Raw genomic sequence first — 17,741 nt, forward strand, 5'->3', positions numbered from 1 at the left:
GGATTCCAATTCCTGACTTGGGACACTGACGCCTAAAGAGGTCCTTATTTCAGCCCCTAGGAGGCCATTTGGCAATTTGTGGAGGTAGTTTTGGTTGTTACAAGGATGGAGGTGGGGGTGCTCCTGGCACTGTAGTAGGAGGGAGGTGGCATTAGGCTTGGTGGCCATCCTGCAACACCAGGAACATGAGGGAAGAGAGTCTTGCATGCCACACGATCTCTGGGACTTCACACATATAAAAGACAAGCTTATATTCCTGGACTGAGATCCCAACTCTCTCCTGTATAAATACGGCTTTAAAACAGACTGAATTTTCCATGCAGTAAATCCACTGGGTAAATTAAGGAAAGATGGATTTACCCATTGCTTTATCAGGAGTCATTCACCATTTTGGAAAATCGCATCACCAAGGCGACGCTGCTCATGGCATTTGAGTTGCCAGAACAACACACCTGTGTCAGTCTCTGCTTCTGACGCTGTTGTGTTTGCAGCAATTCTATGTTTAGGCGCAAACATCTGACCATTCCAGTGCGGTCGTGTCTGAACGCTGATATGTTAAATTACAGGCTTTTGAAATTATAAGTTACTTTTATGAGGTCCCCTTCATTTAATAGTTAATGGCATTTTATTAGATTTTAAAAATAAGAAGTGCAAGTAGGTTATATGATCCATGAATTAGTAAAGACACTTAAAAATATGTGTTAAGAAATGGAGGTGCTGGCCGGGCATGGTGGCTCACTCCTGTAATCCCAGCACTTTGGGGGGCCGAGACGGGTGGATCACCTGAGGTCAGGAGTTCAAGACCAGCCTGGCCAACATGGCGAAACCCTGTCTCTATTAAAAATACAAAAATTAGCCAGGCGTGGTGGCGTATGCCTATAATTCCAGCTACTCGGGAGGCTGAGGCAGGAGAATTGCTGGAACCTGGGAGGCGGAGGTTGCAGTGAGCCGAGATCATGCCACTGTGCTCCAGCATGATTAACAAAACGAGACCCCGTCTCAAAAAAAAAAAAAAAAAAAAAGAAGAGAAAAAAAAAAGAAATGGGGGTGCTTTGAGTGCAAGCCATTGAGCTAGGAGGACACACACTATTATTAAATATCACTCATCCTTAGAACTGCTCACCTAAGTGAGTTTCACAGAGCCCTGTACTTGCTCTAAGCCACCTTCTCCAGACCTTGTCTCTCCTCTGAAGCAGGTTTTTTGGCTGCTTTTGGGCAAACCACCTCATCACGGTCACAGTTGAGATGGGTGACTAGTGGGAGGACTGCAAGGGATGAGGGAAGCTGAGAGCTTGGATGCAGCCTCCTGAGTTGGGAAATAGGTCTGCAGGGGCATCCATGTCAGGCTGGCTTGTCTCGCCCTCTTGCTTGGGGAAACAAAGACAGGAGACTACTTCCTGAGATGGCGTTTGGAGAGGAACCCCTTGGTGCCTGGTGACACGAGGGCTCCCATGAAGTCCTCCGCATCACACCCAAGCCTAGAGTTCTGTACCAAGCCTCGTGTCCCAGACTGTCAGCTGGGGGAGAGGATCAAATGAACCCCCTGGAGGGGAAGGACCCAGCTCCCAGTTCTGGAAGGGAGGTTGCACTGGGATCCTCTGGGGGACATCTCCACATCACATACAGAGATTCAGACTCCTGGGGTTCTGGGGGTGTGGCTGAAATAGAGCCCCTGGGAATTCTGATACTCACCCCTCCATGCCCACCCCAGGCCCAGTTGAGAATTGCAATCAAGTGCATGGGACACTAGATACAGCTAGGATTCAGCTGCCCATGGGAAGGGGACTCTGCTTATATAAGGTAAGACAGAGCTCCCATTCCACACTGGTGCTGCTCTTCTCAGGAGAGGGAGCACTAAGGGAGAGGGAGCACTAAGGGACAGCAAGGGTGGCAGAGGATTGGGAGGCAGAGGTGGTGCTTGGGGGCAGCCTTTCGGTAGGGACACTTCCCAAAGCCTCCTGGCAAACAAGGCCAATGCCTTCTGTTCTGGATCCTACAGCTGCCTTAGGATTTAACTCCATGGCATGAGCTGGACTGCTGGGAGACACAGCAAGGCCTCAAGATGCCACCTCCACAGGATGTGCTGCTGGAGGGACCTAGGGGCAGTGGCAGCTCCCTGAGGCCCGGGTTCCAGCCTGGGAGGCCTCCTGTGCTAGTTGTAAGTGACTCAGGCTTCAAATCTCCCCCAGTCAGCTGAATCCTGAAGACTGATCCTGGCTACCCACTCTGGAAATGGACATCCAATGCCACAGAGTTCCCCATGCATGCATCTACCTCACTGAGACGTCACACCATGCTGTGTGTATCTGGACCGAGACTCTTGGTCTTCCTCCTCATGGGGACGAGGACCAAAGGTGCAGGGAGGACTCCAGGCTGTCCCCAGGGAATATACAGAGGAAAAAAGAAGTAGGTTGGAGGGAAGAGGCTTAAAGGGAGGCCTGTGACCCTGGTTTTCCCTCTGCCCAGGGACTTGTGATGGAGCCCGTGTCTTACTCCTTGGGGGGCTCTGGGGTCTTGATGGAATTGGCCCCATTTTTGCCCAGGTGTGAGAAGTTAGGAAAACTCTGATGCACTGGCAGACTGAGGTGGGCTGCCACAGACTGAGGGGCCACCAAAGGGCATTTTGGGAGGAAGGCTGCATCCCATGCAGCGCCTCAAACACTCTCTACCTGGAGTGCCCATCCCCTCTCCCACCCCCTGGAAAGCTCCCAGATTCCCTCTCTCCCTTCCTCCAGGCATTTAATTAATTAATTATGAGACGGAGTCTCGCTCTGTGGTCCAGGCTGGAGTGCAGTGGTATGATCTCGGCTCACTGCAACCTCTGTCTCCCAGGTTCAAGTGATTCTCCTGGCTCAGCCTCCCAAGTACCTGGGATTACAGGCACCCACCATCACGCCTGGCTAATGTTGTATTTTTAGTAGAGATGGGGTTTCACCATGCTGGCAGGTTGGTCTCAAACTCTTGACCTCAGGTGATCTGCTTACCTCGGCCTCCCAAAGTGCTGGGATTATAGGCATTAGCCACCTTGCCCGGCTGTATTTAAATGTTGTCTTCCTAGTGAGACCTGCTCTAGCTTCCCTAGTTAAAAGTTCTCAATATTTCTGATCCCATCCTTTCCTGCCTTTTTTTTTTTTTTTTTGAGACTGAGTCTCGCTCTCCTCTCGCTCTGTTGCCCAGGCTGAAGGGTAGCAGTGCAATCTCAGCTCACTGCAACCTCCGCCTCCCAGGTCCAAGTGGTTCTCCTGCCTCAGCCGCCTGAGTTGCTGTGACTACAGGCATGTGCCATCACGCCCAGCTAATCCCTTCCCCGCTTTCTTTATCTCCTTTACATATATCCCTAACAGACGGTCACGTATCGCTTAACCACAGGGACACATTCTGTGAAATGCATCATTAGGCAGTTCAGCCATTGTGGGAACATCACAGAGTGCACTCACACAAACCTGGATGGGAGAGCCTACACCACACCACACCTAGGCTACATGGTGTAGCCTATTGCCTCCAGGTGATGAACCTGTACAGCATGTGACTGTAGGGAATGCTGAAGGCAACTGTAACACAATTGTAAGAATTTGTGGATCTAAACATATCTAAACATGGAAAAGGTACAGTAACAATACAGTTTTATAATCTAATAGGATCCCTGATACAAAAGCAGCCCTTTGATGACTGAGACATCATTATGCATCTATAGCACATGACCTCATTACATATTTTATGTATTTATCTTATTTATCACCAGTACTCCCCACTAGACTGTAAGCTCCCCAAGGGCAGGGGATTTGTTGATTTCATTCATTGCTCCACCCTAGAGCGTAGGACAGTGCCTGACACACAGTAGGTCCTCAATGAACATTTGTTAAATGAGTGAATGCAGGGGCCTGGGGAGCTACCTTAATCCAGGCCCCCAGGTTGTCGGCGGGGAGAGAGTGCGGAATGTTCCTGAAGATCTCTAAGTGCTCTGAGGACACTTTGGCGTTCTTGGGGAAAGGGTTGGGAAATCTTGGCCTGGATTTTTTGGTGGCCCCAGACTGAGCCTCCCTCCGAGTATGCCTAGACCCACCCTGGCAGCACTGGGGACTGTAGCATCAGTGCTAGACCTAAGATGCAAATGGAAGGGGGACAGAGAAACTTCTCTCTGTGTTTAATCTCCTGACCCATTATTCTCTGACCGCCTGGCCCAGCCGCTGATTTCTCCCCAGAGAAGGAGCTAGCATCACCCACTCTGCTGCCAGCTCTCCTCCTGCAGAGAATTGAAAACATTCATCTGGTAAACATAGAGGGCTGGTACCTAGTTCTTTACATTCTCGTCCCAGCTCTCACATAATCCCAGGAAGACTGCGGATTTTGGGAACTGGCGCCAATTCTAGACTTTGATTCCCTTCTCCTCCTTTAGAATTTTACACATCCCGGACTGGCTGCAATGAGGAGAAGGCTGATTTAGGCTAATGGTTGCCCCGGGCTCAGCTCTTCCCTCCTGTCTTCCAAGGGGTTTTGCAGAGCCACACACCCCAGGGTGCCATGCACACATGCCTCCCACTTGCTAGGCAACCTCAGGAAGCGCAGCCTCCACTCCGAGCCTCTGTCTTCTCACTTGTGAAACACAGATTGTAAAAATGCAAGTTCCTGGGTTCCTGGAGGATTATAGGGGATAAAGATGAGAAGATGCACTGTCCGCTACCATGATGATTAATTCGCTCTGGGTTTTGTGACAAGAGAAGCATCCTAGAAGCTATGCCCTCTGGCCTCTTGCGAATGTAATTTTAAGTGAAGATCAAGGGGGCCGCCAAGTGGGAATGCATATACAGGTGTCTGAGACAGCCCAGGTTGGCTTCTGGGCTGTGAGGCTGAGTCTCAGTGGACACAAATGTACACACACAAGCATGCACACACACAAACACACACACACACACATACCCCCCGTGGAGCTTACCTGTCCACCTGGATTCCCATATCTTTCATCTCTGCCTTGGCAGGTGCCCCTCCCTTGACCCCTCTGCTCCCACTGGTGAGAAGGTTCAGCACAGGCTCTATCTCCTTGAGCAGTTCATTGTTCTCCCCTCTGCCTTGGAGGCCGACTCTGGCTGCTTTCTTTGCAGGGTCCTGGCCCGGGGGCCTGGGGGCCAGGCCGTTGGCATGGGGGAGCGAGCCAGCCTCCTGCCCATCGTCTTGGGCATGCTGAGGCCCATTCCCAGGACCCGAGGCCCCATCCACTGCCAGCGGTTGTTCTTTGCCGGCTGATGGCTGGTGGGACAGATCCACAGCTTTGGTGGGGGGACCCAGGGGCTGCGTCACCCGGATGGTTTTGGGGGTCCCATCACCTGTAAAGGTGGTCTCCAGGTGCGTGGTGAAGCCTTCAGGGCCCCTCAGAATGAGGACCACGTGGGTCTCGGAGGCAATGCCTCTGAGTACCTCCAGGGCGCTGTCATAGCTCAGGTCCACCAAGGGCCGGCCGTTGACCGCAAGAATGATGTCTCCGGCCTGGATGAGGCCACTCTGTTCCGCGGCGCCCCCACGAATCAGGTCGGAGATGATCACGGGTGGCTTACTGACCCGCTCCTTCACCAGGAATCCCAGGCCCCCAACTTTGCGCTTGAAAAGACGAACAGAAATGACATTGGGCTGGATTTGCTGAACACCGAACATGTGATCCTCCATGGTAACCAGCTTCCAAGGGGTCCTGTCTGAAGACCTCACGATGCTATCAGGCCAAGGTGATTTCACCAGGAGGAGCCAGGCTTCAGGCAAAGCTGAGAGCAGGAGCCGGGGTGACAGGTGCTGACAAGGCTTCAGCCCTCTCTGTCTTTGACGTCAACTCAGCGTCACCCACTCATGGCTGGTGGCCCGTCGGTGGCATGATTTCCTGCGTCCGCCTCTCTCCTTATTCTCCAAGGAAGTGATGGTTGACCAGGCAGACGTCAAGAGAGGCGGTGGGATGTGTCCCTAAGCCACAGGTCAGGCAGAGAGGGGAGGCGACGCGTCTGGTGGCTGTGTCTAGAAGTGACGCATGATAAATGTGAACTATTCTCTGGGTATCTTCATTGCCAGCCTGTTAGATGCGGATCAGACCTGAGGCATCATGAGCTGAAGAGGAAGAACAGGAAGGGGATGAAAAGAATTTTACAAAAAGAGATTGAAGTAGAGTGCCCAACACCACCTTGAAAACTGAGATAGAAAATGCAGCCAACTGACAAAGTCTAGCCACAAGACACTCCAGAATTTCAAGCCAACCTAGAAACAAAATGCTTCTTTCTGGAGTTAGCTGCAAAATACCCAGTGTCGCTTCCATGATCAACGCCCTCCGGGACGAAAGGGTCTCCCTGGGCAAACCACAGACAATCACCCCGAGAAATCAAGTGACAAGAATCAGAAAACCTCTCTTATCTCTTTCCCACCATGAGAAGTCATCAGTCCAACTTGTCAAGCATTCTAGTTGCTCTCTGTGTCTTGTATACATTTTCCATCCATAGCTCAGGGGCTCAGCTGGCATAGATTTTTGGGCTCTCTTTTCCAGCCGCTCCCAAAGCCCAGTGGAACGGGAATGACACTGCCTTCCATGGACCCAACGATGACGAACGTCCATTGGCCTTCATAACCATGTTTATAATTATTAGCTTGTTCCATGTTCAAAAGAATAGGCTTACTCACACTACAAACATGAATACCAAGAAGATGGGTCCACACAAAATTGTGGAAGACACTTTTGCTACACACACAGCTGAAACCCTGATGGAGAAACCTTAGGAAGAGTAGATTTTATACCCCTAAGGGAAACATAGGAACATTGCAGGTACTCAATGAATATTAGTTGACTGAAGAAAGAAAAACCCCAAAGACTAAACACGACAGACACTTTTTGAGCACGTTCCCTCTTAACACATATATTTTTTATTTCTCCTTTAATCCTAACGATAACTCCTCAAAAGAAGAGGAAAGGGAAGCTTGGGAAGGTTCAGTAACTTGTCCAAGGTCGCACAGAGAATAATGGCAGGGGGAGGGTTTGACCTTGAGCCTGAGCTTTTAAACTTATACTCTAGCTCTTCCAAATTTATACTCTAGGATGGGTATGGAGACTCACACCTGTAATCCCAGCATTTTGGAAGGCTAAGGTGGGAGGATCGCATGAGCCCAGGAGTTTGAGACCAGCCTGGGCAACATAGTGAGACCCTGTCTCTATTTATTAAAGAAAAAAAAAATCAGGCCGGGCACAGTGCCTCACACCTGTAATCCCAGCACTTTGGGAGGCCAAGGTAGGTGGATTACCCGAGGTCAGGAGTTCAAGACCAGCCTGGCCAACATGGTGAAACCCCCACCTCTACTAAAAATACAAAGATTAGCCAGGCGTGGTGGCGGGTGCCTGTAATCCCAGCTACTTGGGAGGCTGAGGCACTAGAATCGCTTGAAACCAGGAGGTGGAGGTTGCAGTGAGCTGAGATTACACCATTGCACTCCAGCCTGGGCAACAGAGTGAGACTCTGTCTCCCTCGCCCCCCAAAAAATCAAATCTATATTCTAGTTATTTTCTTAACTCCTAACTTTTTCCCTGAAATACTGGCATCTTCCAAGTCACTGACTCCTTCAGGCTCAAAGAAATGGGGTCTGGTTGGGGTACCAAAGGCCAACAGGGGGCCCAGCTGGAGATGCTGTGGCCCAGGTGAGGGATGAGTACCTGTAGCATGTACCCACGGGGCCGTGTACATGCACAGTGTGGCACGTCTGGGGTGGGGCAGGTGATCTGTGGGGGTGGGTAGGGTGGGAAGTAGCCCCCAATCTCTACCCATGATTATTAGTTTGTTCCAAGTTCAAAAAGATAGGTTTGGTCACACTACAAACATCAATACCAGCAAGATGGGTAGCGGACATCAGAGAACACTTCCATCTCTTTCCCTACCCCCCACTCAAGTGCTACTTCCATCTCTGTCCCAAAGCCCCTTCCTGCCAGCATCCTCACCACGCTTCAGCACCAGGAGGGAACCCCCATCTGCCATGACTAACAAACTGACACTCACTTCCTCGCTTCCCTTTTAGTGACTTCCCAGGGTCACCCCAGGACTGAGGCAGCTGACAAGCTCCTGCTGCCTCTGAGAGCAGGAGGTGGGTGCAGAGACCCCTTCCAGAAGGAGGTGCCACCTTCTGGAGCCCCACAATGGGGGGTGTGTGTGGGGGGGTAATTAGCAAGTTCAGCCTCCCCTTTGCAGCCTGCATTACGTAACTCCGCCAGCCCCTCTGTGTGGGTGAGGAAATAATGAATCCCCAGGCCCAGCCCGGGCTACATTCTCCATCTGGCGTTGCTCTGTGTATGTTTCTCTCTGTGTATTCATGCGTCGCCTGCGTGCTGTGTCATTTCTCTGCTGTGTGTGGCCCGGGTGTCGACCGGCTGAGTGTCTTTTGGCATCTTGCTGCTGGGGTTCTGGTTTGCAGGGAAACCCATCCAGGACCGCGCTGTGCCCTTCTCTCTCTTTGCTTCCTTAACCCTCCCCGAGCCCCACATCCTCCAGGTACCAAACCAAGGATGCTCACTGTTCAGTTGGTGGCAGAGACAGCCGGGACCTCCAGGGCTCTCTTGAGCATCCTGTTTGGCATTAAGGCTTAATTCTTTATTAAAAGAAGCAATTGAAAGGTGACCTCTTGGGTAGGCAAGGCCCCCAAGTTCACTTCCTCCAGACTCTGGCTTGGGCCAGACCTTACTAAAGGACAGAGGCGGGAATTAGCCTTTGGTGTACTTTGCTTAAGGAAAAAAGAAAACAGAAATGAAGCAACTGGCAACGGCCCCTGGCCGCTCTCAGCACGTTCTTCTCTCTTTCTCCGCTGCGTCCTACAGTCAGAGAGGGCTCTGGGCTGGTGCTTGGGAAATTGGTGTGCTGTTTCTCTCTCACATCTTGGCCACAGAAAGGAAACTTGATCTTTGGAAGGGGTTGAAAAGAAGCTGGGCTGGGGAGAGGCAGATAAATTTTTTGTCTGCTGAGAGACAGACACAGAGAAGGAGGGAGACAGCAAGCTCTGGGTCTGAGTTCTGGGTTCTGAGCGCTTTTCATTGTCAATCATCATCTTCTTCTTCTTCTTTTTGTTTTTTAGAGTCTCATTCTGTCACCCAGGCTGGAATGCAGTGGTGCGATCTCAGCTCACTGCAACTTCCGCCTCCTGGATTCAAGCGATTCTCTAGCCTCAGCCTCCTGATTAGTTGGGATTACAGGCTCCTGCCACCACACCTGGCTAATTTTGTATTTTTAGTAGAGACGGGGTTTTGCCATGTTGGCCAGGCTGGTCTCGAACTCCTGACCTCAAGTGATCTGCCTGCCTCGGCCTCCCAAAGTGCTGGGATTACAGGTGTGAGCCATTGCACCTGTCCGTCAATCATTATCTTAATAACAATTCCACAACACTTTCTCTACCTCCCTTTCCTCCCACAAAACATCCTCATCTACCATATTTTTCATCCTTGTCCTGACCAACATCAGGTTCGGCTGTCCCCCAACTTTACAGATGAATAAATTAAGCTGCTATAAGGACACGCGCTTGTCCCAGTTTTTGAATGTCCAGTTTCCGTGAGGCTCTGTAGAGAGAGCTGGCTACCTCCTGCCCCAGGGAAGAGTTTTAAGGTCCTTCCTGGCTCTATCCGGGTGTTTCTGGGTGAGTTCTTTATTTTCTCTGAACCTCAGTTCCCTTATCTGTAAAATGCGGTCATTTGTAAGCACCTCGTCTCTGAGTAACAGGGAGGGTTAAATTAAACAGTAAATGCAGGGAACTTGGCAATGTCATAGAGTAGTGAGAGCTCAGAAAAGTGGCTTCCTATTATTGTTATGTAATAGATAACGATTCGGACTTCCTGGCTTTTAATTCAGTGCACTTTCTACTCTGTCACTGTCCAGCCAAAGGTACTTCAGGCGCCATGTAGAAGGGGGCCCTTCCCTTGAAATCACACTGAGCCATCTCACGCCGGTCTGGGTGGGAGGGCACCGTCTACAGAGAGACGGCCGCTGGACAGAATCGCCTGACAACCCTGCCTCCACCCTCGCGAACAGGGATTTTAAACAAATCACATATGCATGCTTGCCAGGGTACATACCATGGAAACAATACTTAAACCCAAGCCTCATTCAAGTAGTTCAGTGGCTTCGGGTGTATTTATTTCATTTACCTTGCTGTGAGGAAATTAGTAGCTGACTATCGGGGATGCCTGCCAGTGACAGGGAGGAAGCCCAAATAGGGCAGCGTCTGCTACTCCCTCCTCTGTGTGTGACCTTGGCCAAGCCCCTCTCCACCCTGAACCTCATTTCTGCAACTGAAGGAAAGGTCACAGCAGCAGCCTCCTGTGGTTGAGAGCTTACTGTGTGCTAAGCATTGGTGCCTGAGCCCTCTGCATAGGGGTTTTATTTAATTGTTACAGACACCATAGGAGATATATATATATATATGTGTGTGTATATATATATGTATTTTTTATATCAAACTCTGTGCCTCAAGTGATCCTCCTGCCTTAGTCTCCCGAGTAGCTAGGACTACACGTGCATGCCACTATACCCAGCTACTTGTTTTTATATCTGTAGAGACAGGGTCTCACTATGTTCTTGAATTCCTGGGCTCAAGTGACCCTCCTGCCTCGGCCTCCTGAGTTGCTGTGTCTACAGGCATGAGCCTCCATGCTGGGCCTTGTAAGTGCCATTTTTATCTGCACCTTATGGATGGATAAGGCAGATGAGGTTCAGGGACATAAATTAAGGAGGTAGATCTGAGTCTAAGCGAGTGGGTTCTGAGCACTCTCTGTGGTCAATCACAGTCCTGAAAATAATCCCACAACACTATGCCTCCCTCCTTTTCCTCCACAAAGCACATCCTCATCTGTGGATCTGGGTCATATTAGATTGTCCCCATTTTATAGACGAGAAAACAAAGCTCCCACAGGGAAGCCTGCCTGTCCTGGTTTGCCTGTGCTTTCCATTTTTAGCATTGAAAGATGAAGAATGTTAGGATGAAGGGAAGCCACCAAGCCTGTCTAGTCTAGCTTCCTCATTCAGAAATGAGGAAACAGAGGCCTGGAGAAGCAAAGGGCTCATTCAACATGGACCAGCCATAGCTGGAGCGTGCAGACCTGTGCTGTCCATTATGGCAGCCATTTGCCACACATGGCCATTGAGCACAAGGCCTGTGGCTGGTTCAGTTGCAATGTGCTGTAAGCGTAAAGTGCACATTGACTTTCAGAGATTAGTATGAGAGGTGATGGGTGCACCAAAATCTCAGAAGTTACCACTAAAGAACTTAGCCATGTAATCAAACACCACCTGTTCCCCAAAACACTTATTGAAATAAAAATATTTAAAAAACAAAAAACAAAAACTAGCATGAGAAAAAGAACATAAACATCTCCACGATGTTTACTGATTACATTTGAAGTGACGCTGTCATGGATATATTGTGTTAAATAAAATTATTATGAAAGTTAATTGTCCCCATCACTTTTCACTCTTTTTTCTTTTTTTTGTGAGACTGGGTCTCACTCTGTTGCCCAGGCCGGAGGGCAGTGGCACGATCTCGGCTCACTGCAGCCTCCACCTCCCAGGCTCAAGTGATCCTCCCACTTCAGCCTCCTGAGTAGCTGAGACTCCAGACACATGCCACCATGTCCAGCTAATTTTTGTATTTTTGTAGAGAAGAGGTTTTGCCATACTGACCGGGCTGGTCTTGAACTCCTGGGCTTGAGCCACCACCCTCCTGCCTCAACCTCCCAAAGTATAGGGATTACAGGCATGAGCCACTGTACCCAGCTGCTTTTCACTCTTTTTAATGTGACTTATAAAGCCAAGCATTACACACGTGGCTTGCATTATATTGCCATTGGGCAGCGTGGGTCTAGAGTGTGACTGTTGTTCCTTCTGTAGCCTACCATCCCTGGATCTCCTCAAGAACCTACTGGTAACAGCCAGGCAGAAGACATTTCTTAGAGTTTTTCCTTCTAAAGAAACCAGAAAAATGACAAAGAGGGTTTGCAAATATCATGTCACCTTTTGAAACTGACCTCTGGGAATAGGCATGGTGGCGGTAGCATGGAGAGAGAGAAAATCCACCCAGAACCATACAAAGAAAGAGGTCTCAGTAGAATGTCGCCTGGGCTAATAGTCCAGTATCCAAAATCTTGTTTCCAAGTGTCAATTGAAATCTAACCCAGGGCTGTTATCCCAGCACTTTAGGAGGCTGAGGCAGGCAGATTGCTTGAGGCCAGAAGCTTGAAATCAGCCTGGGCAACATAGTGATATCCCATTTCTACAAAAAAATACAAAAATTTGGCCAGGTGCAGGGGCTCACACCTGTAATCCCAACACTTTGGGAGGCCAAGGCAGGTGTATCACTTGAGGTCAGGAGTTCAAGACTAGCCTGGCCAACATGGTGAAACCCCATCTCTACTAAAAATACAAAAAAGTTAGCTGGGCTTGGTGGCAGGCACCTGTGATTCCAGCTGATCAGGAGGCTGAGGCAGGACAATGGCTTGAACCTGAGGCGGAGGTTGCAGTGAGGCCAGATGGCGCCACTGCCCTCCAGCCTGAGCGACAGAGTGAGATCTCTGTCTCAAAAAAAAAAAAAAAAAAAAAAAAAAAAACCAGAAAAACCAAACAAACAACAAAAAAAATGAAACAAAACAAAATAAAAAGTCAGGCATGGTGACACATGCCTGTAGTCCCAGCTATTCTGGAGACTGAGGTGGGGAGGATCAATTGAGCCTGGGAGGTTGAGGCTGCAGTGAGCCAAGATAGCACCACTGCACTCTAGCCTGGGTGATAGAACGAGACCCTGTTTCAAAAAAAAAAAAAAAAAAAAAATCTAACTCATCTGTACAATAAATGTGTCATTAAAAACAATGAGGCAGATCTCTATCTGCAAATAAGAAGTGAACTCCAAGGTACACCATTAAGGTGTAAACAAGTTGGTTCTGTATATGTAAATGCAAAGATTATTCTGGAGGAAACGGATCTCAATGATTGCATCTTAAGACGAATTGTTAGAAGTCAGTAGGAGGGAGATATACTTTGTATTGAATACCTTTTTTTCTATTTCAGTATCATGTAAATTTTTGAAATCACATGTGTATTACCTTTTACATGAATAATATCAAAGAAAACAAAACCCAGCCTGCCTGTGAAGTCTTGACTGTTTTTAGTTTGTACACCCACAAAATCACTGATGGAGTTTCAGCCCTGTTTCCTATCTCCCTGCAATCTCATTTAAAAACAAACTCCAAGTCCTCCAAGTCTCCAAAAACAAAACAAAATACTGCCACCCCCAACACAAACAAAAGACTGAAAGCGTAAACCCAACTGTGCTCTTTTTAAAAATGCAAAACCACCAACTTCTTTACATCTCCTGAACTGCTCATTTGCAGTCTTTCCCCAGAGAGATCACCACCCCGGAATCAAGCTGAAGTGTTTTCTCCTACGCTAGTAAGTCATAGCTGGAAACCCACGAGTCCTCACAAATCCAGGGGGTAAGTTGGCATTCTGTGCCTTGGGGATCCCAAAGACGCAAGCATCCTGAGTCTCCCCAGCCCTGGAATCCCCCGAGTTTCATGGCTACAGTTTGCCTATGATGATGTCAATCTTCCCACCTCTGATGCCCATATCTCAGAGGTAGTAACAGGCTCAGCTTAGAGTTACAAGCATGAGCATTAATGATTGTTTCAAATGTGACACACACTCTGTTGCCAAGGCTTTGGGAAACCCCACTCTCTTACATTGCTGCTAAATACAACCTCTTTGAATGGCAGTTTGACAATATCTACCTCCAAAGTTAAAATACATAAACCTTAGCCTGACAATTCAAATTTTAGGACTTTCTCTTATAGGTAACCTGAAAGGAACATCCTTAAACACACACAAAACTCTTCTTTGCAGGGTTCTGAATATCTGAATATCAAGAGATTGAGAAAATCTTAAGTACCCATCAATAGAAGACTATTAAATCAACTACGGCAAGCTCCGCCTCCCAGGTTCATGCCATTCTCCTGCTTCAGCCTCCCGAGTAGCTGGGACTACAGGCGCCTGCCACTACACCCGGCTAATTTTTTGTATTTTTAGTAGAGACGGGTATTCACCATGTTAGCCAGGATGGTCTCGATCTCCTGACCTCGTGATCCGCCTGCCTCGGCCTCCCAAAGTGCTGGGATTACAGGCATGAGCCACCACCGTGCCCGGCTGGATTTTTTAACTTTCTGTAGAAACGGTGTCTCACTATGTTGCCCAGGGTGGTCTCAAACTCCTGGCCTCAAGCAATCCTCCCACCCTTGACCTCCCAAAGTGCTGAGTTATAAGCACGAACCAGTGTGCCTGGACTAAATTATTAGTTTTTAACAATGCTTTTTGCATCAATTTTAAGAAAAGAGTAAGGTTTTTGAAGTCAGACTGTCTGATTCTCTACTTGGCTTTGTGATTGTGGGCAAGTTACTTACTCTCTCTGAGTCATAGTTTCTGCATCTATTAAATAGGGGTGATAATAGTGCCTATATAGATAGGGTGTCTGAGGATAGGAGATAATAGTTAATGTTTTTTCCTTTTTCTTTCTTTTTTTTTGACATGGAGTATCACTCTGTCACCCAGGTTGGAGTGCAGTGGCACAATCTTGGCTCACTGCAACCTCTGCCTCCCAGGTTCAAATGATTCTCCTGCCTCAGCCTCCTGAGTAGCTGGAACTACAGGCACTCGCCACCACGCCTGGCTAATTTTTGCATTTTAATTTTTAAATTTCTATTATTTTTATTCTTTTTTGAGATGGAATCTTGCTCTGTTGCCCAGGCTGAGTGCAATGGCATGATCTTGGCTTACTGCAACCTCTGCCTCCCAGTTTCAAATGATCCTCCTGCCTCAGACTCCTGAGGAGCTGAGATCACACCTGACTTTTTTTTTTCTTTCTTTCTTTTGTATTTTTAGTAGAGAAGATGGAGTTTCATCATGTTGGCCAGGCTGGTCTTGAACTCCTAACCTCAAGTGATCCACCTGCCTCGGCCTCCCAAAGTGCTGGGATTACAGGCATGAGCCACTGTGCCCCGTCAATAGTTAATGTTTTCTAAGTTATTACAATGCACCATAGACTAGTAAGTGCTCAGGAAATGGATCCTTTTACCACCACTCTTACTAATTATCATCACTTAAGCAGTCATTTTCCTATTGAGCATCTGTAGTGTCTGGTGGATGTGTTGCTTAAAGCACTTTGTGTTGAAGGACCAGGTAAAAGGTATGGACACGTGGACCGGTCCTGTCTCCCATGGGAGTGGATGACTGTCACTGGCTCCTTTTTGGAATGCTGCAAAAGCAGAATTCAGTTTGTGGGAATACGGCACATGAGAGGTGCGTCCAGAAGCACTGAGACCCCAGAACTTGGTGGTGAATCAACACCACCAGGGCGGGATGAGGAGGATGTTCTGGTTCATCATAAGGAGAGAGCCGCAGGGCTGTCATCCCCATGTTAGAATGGTTCTGGGGAATCACAGAGTCTTCATTTCGGCTTCGTTTTGCAGAGCTCATTTACATGAGCTAGTTCGGCCAACAGGAGACCAATATATCCATCAATCATATGACAGAAAATTTCAGGGTTTGGGGCTAAGGTTCTTAAGTTCCTTCTATCCATGGACACTTCAGTGGGAAAAAAGTCCCCACAGATGCACTTCTGCCTCCCATCCTTGCCCCTACATACATGCCTCATTGCTGTAATGCTGTGTGGGGGTCAAAGGCATGAATTTGGAGCTAGAAAAACCAGGGTGTGTGACCCACCTCTGCTGCCTATTAGCCTCAGATTCCTCATCTGTAAAGTGGGAACAATTCTGGTTTCTGCCTTAAATATGGAAACCAATAAATCACATGGGATAATTTAAATGGAAGTGCATTAGAGGGGACAATTCATCTAAAGCATGGGACAATTCATCTAAAGCATGTGCTACTGTTGACTATTATTTTTAGAGTCACTTTAGATTACACATCAAGAAAATTGAACCATTTCAGGCTAGATATGCAAACATAATCACGGCCAAGAGGACAGCCTCATTACTATAAAAAGAAAACATATTATCAGTGGTCTCAGAAACTTTTCTTAACAATCATTAAAATAAGATGGCACATATTTTCTACCCCCATCAACCTTATACTCAACTTTTTACTTTTTTTTCCTCCTTCCCTCTTTCTCTCCTTTGCCTCCTCTCATCTTTCCTTTTCTTTCATTCATGCCAACCATTCATTTGCTAACCCATACACAGCTCTCCCCAGGTCAGGGCAGTCAGTGTGGACTTTGCATTGGGATTTACAGGGATGGGTAAGACAGACAGCATCCCGGCCCTCAAGCTTACAACCTAGGGTGGAGGTAGTTGGAGAGAAATATGAGTGATAAAAACAATGAGTAGAACAAAAGGGAAAATACAGGGTGCTAATGAGAGCTTGCATAAGGGACATAACATGGTCTGGATGGTGGTGGTCAGGGAAGGCTTCCTGGAGGAAGAGTCAGGATCCAGAGTCGGCCAGATAAGAAGGTGGATGGAGGAAGTGAGAAGTGGAGGACAGAGACCAGCATGTGAGAAGGCACTGTGGTAGGATGGAGCTGGCATTGTGGTGAGACAAGAAAGCCACGCCATGAGATAAAGCTGGAGAGGTCATCAGGGACTGGATCATCAGGTCTCTTGAAAGGCAAATTAACAATTTTGGACTTTATTCTTAGAGCAATGGCAAACATTGGAGGGTTTTCAGACAAGAAGTACAGTGGTCAGATTTAGATTTTATGAAGATTACTCTGGCTGCTGCTGGATGGAAATGGTTGGGAAAATCAAGGCTGGGTACGGGGAGCCTGGTTAAGAGACTGCTGCAGGCCAGAGATGAGCGATGATGGTGGTTAAGGATCAGGTGGTGAAAGTGAGGAAGGAAGGAGGTGGGTCGATTTAAGAGATGTTTACAAGATTGAGTCAACAAGATTTGGTGACTAATTGGATACAGAAGCTAACAGAGAAGGAGGTGTCTGCAGTGGCCTCCCAGCTCCTGGCTTCCACTAGTAGAAGGAGTGTGAAGGATTTCCTGAGAGAGGGAAACCTGAACAATGGGGTGAAAGGGCTGGATGCCTGTAATCCCAGCACTTTGGGAGGCTGAGGCAAGAGGATTGTTTGAGGCCAGGAGTTCAAGACCAGCCTGAGCAACACAGTGAGACCCCCATCTCTACAAAAAAAAAAAAGAAAAAATTAACTACGATCGTGCCACTGCACACCAGCCTGGGTGACAGTGAAACACCCTGTCAAAAAGAAAGAAGGAAGGAAGGATGGATGGATGGAAGGAAGGAAGGGAGGAAGGGAGGAAAATGGTGAAAAAAAGAATAAGAATGAATGAAACTCATTTCATAGAATTGTCTGTCATGAGTAGTAATAAGTAATTTAGTTGTGGTCTAGTATATTGCAAGAATCAACATTTCCTAATAACGTCATTTCCATAATTCTGAGAATTCAGCTATAAAAAAAATAAGCTCAATTTGGCTCAATTCCAAGCTTTGCCATTTACAAGCTATTTGATCTTGGATAAGTCATTTAACATTTTGACTCTCGATTTCCTTTTGTGAAATTGAAACGGTGATAACAACTAGTTGCCAAGGATTTTGTAATGATTAAGCAAGATGGACACAGCAAAAGGCACTTTGTAAACTGTAAATGTCAACTATAATGACAATGTTGACTGTTTATTTTTCAGGGAAAATCAGTAACTGTTTTCTCCAAATTGCACATCAATGTTAAC

At 47.8% G+C, this 17,741-nt stretch overlaps 1 protein-coding gene across 2 annotated transcripts in view; it reads right to left on the reverse strand.

Moving 5' to 3' along the window:
• Positions 1 to 17,741, reverse strand: part of NOS1 (nitric oxide synthase 1) — a 231,703-nt gene that overhangs the window by 110,755 nt on the left and 103,207 nt on the right. For both annotated transcript variants that reach the window (XM_045366051.3, XM_015431613.4), the window contains exon 2: positions 4,934 to 6,084. In XM_045366051.3, the coding sequence (XP_045221986.2) occupies positions 4,934 to 5,658 (725 nt within the window). In that variant the 5' untranslated portion in view covers positions 5,659 to 6,084. The remainder of the gene's footprint in view (positions 1 to 4,933; positions 6,085 to 17,741) is intronic.

The sequence above is a fragment of the Macaca fascicularis genome, chromosome 11 (genome assembly GCF_037993035.2).
Source record: "Macaca fascicularis isolate 582-1 chromosome 11, T2T-MFA8v1.1".
Lineage (NCBI taxonomy): Eukaryota > Metazoa > Chordata > Mammalia > Primates > Cercopithecidae > Macaca > Macaca fascicularis.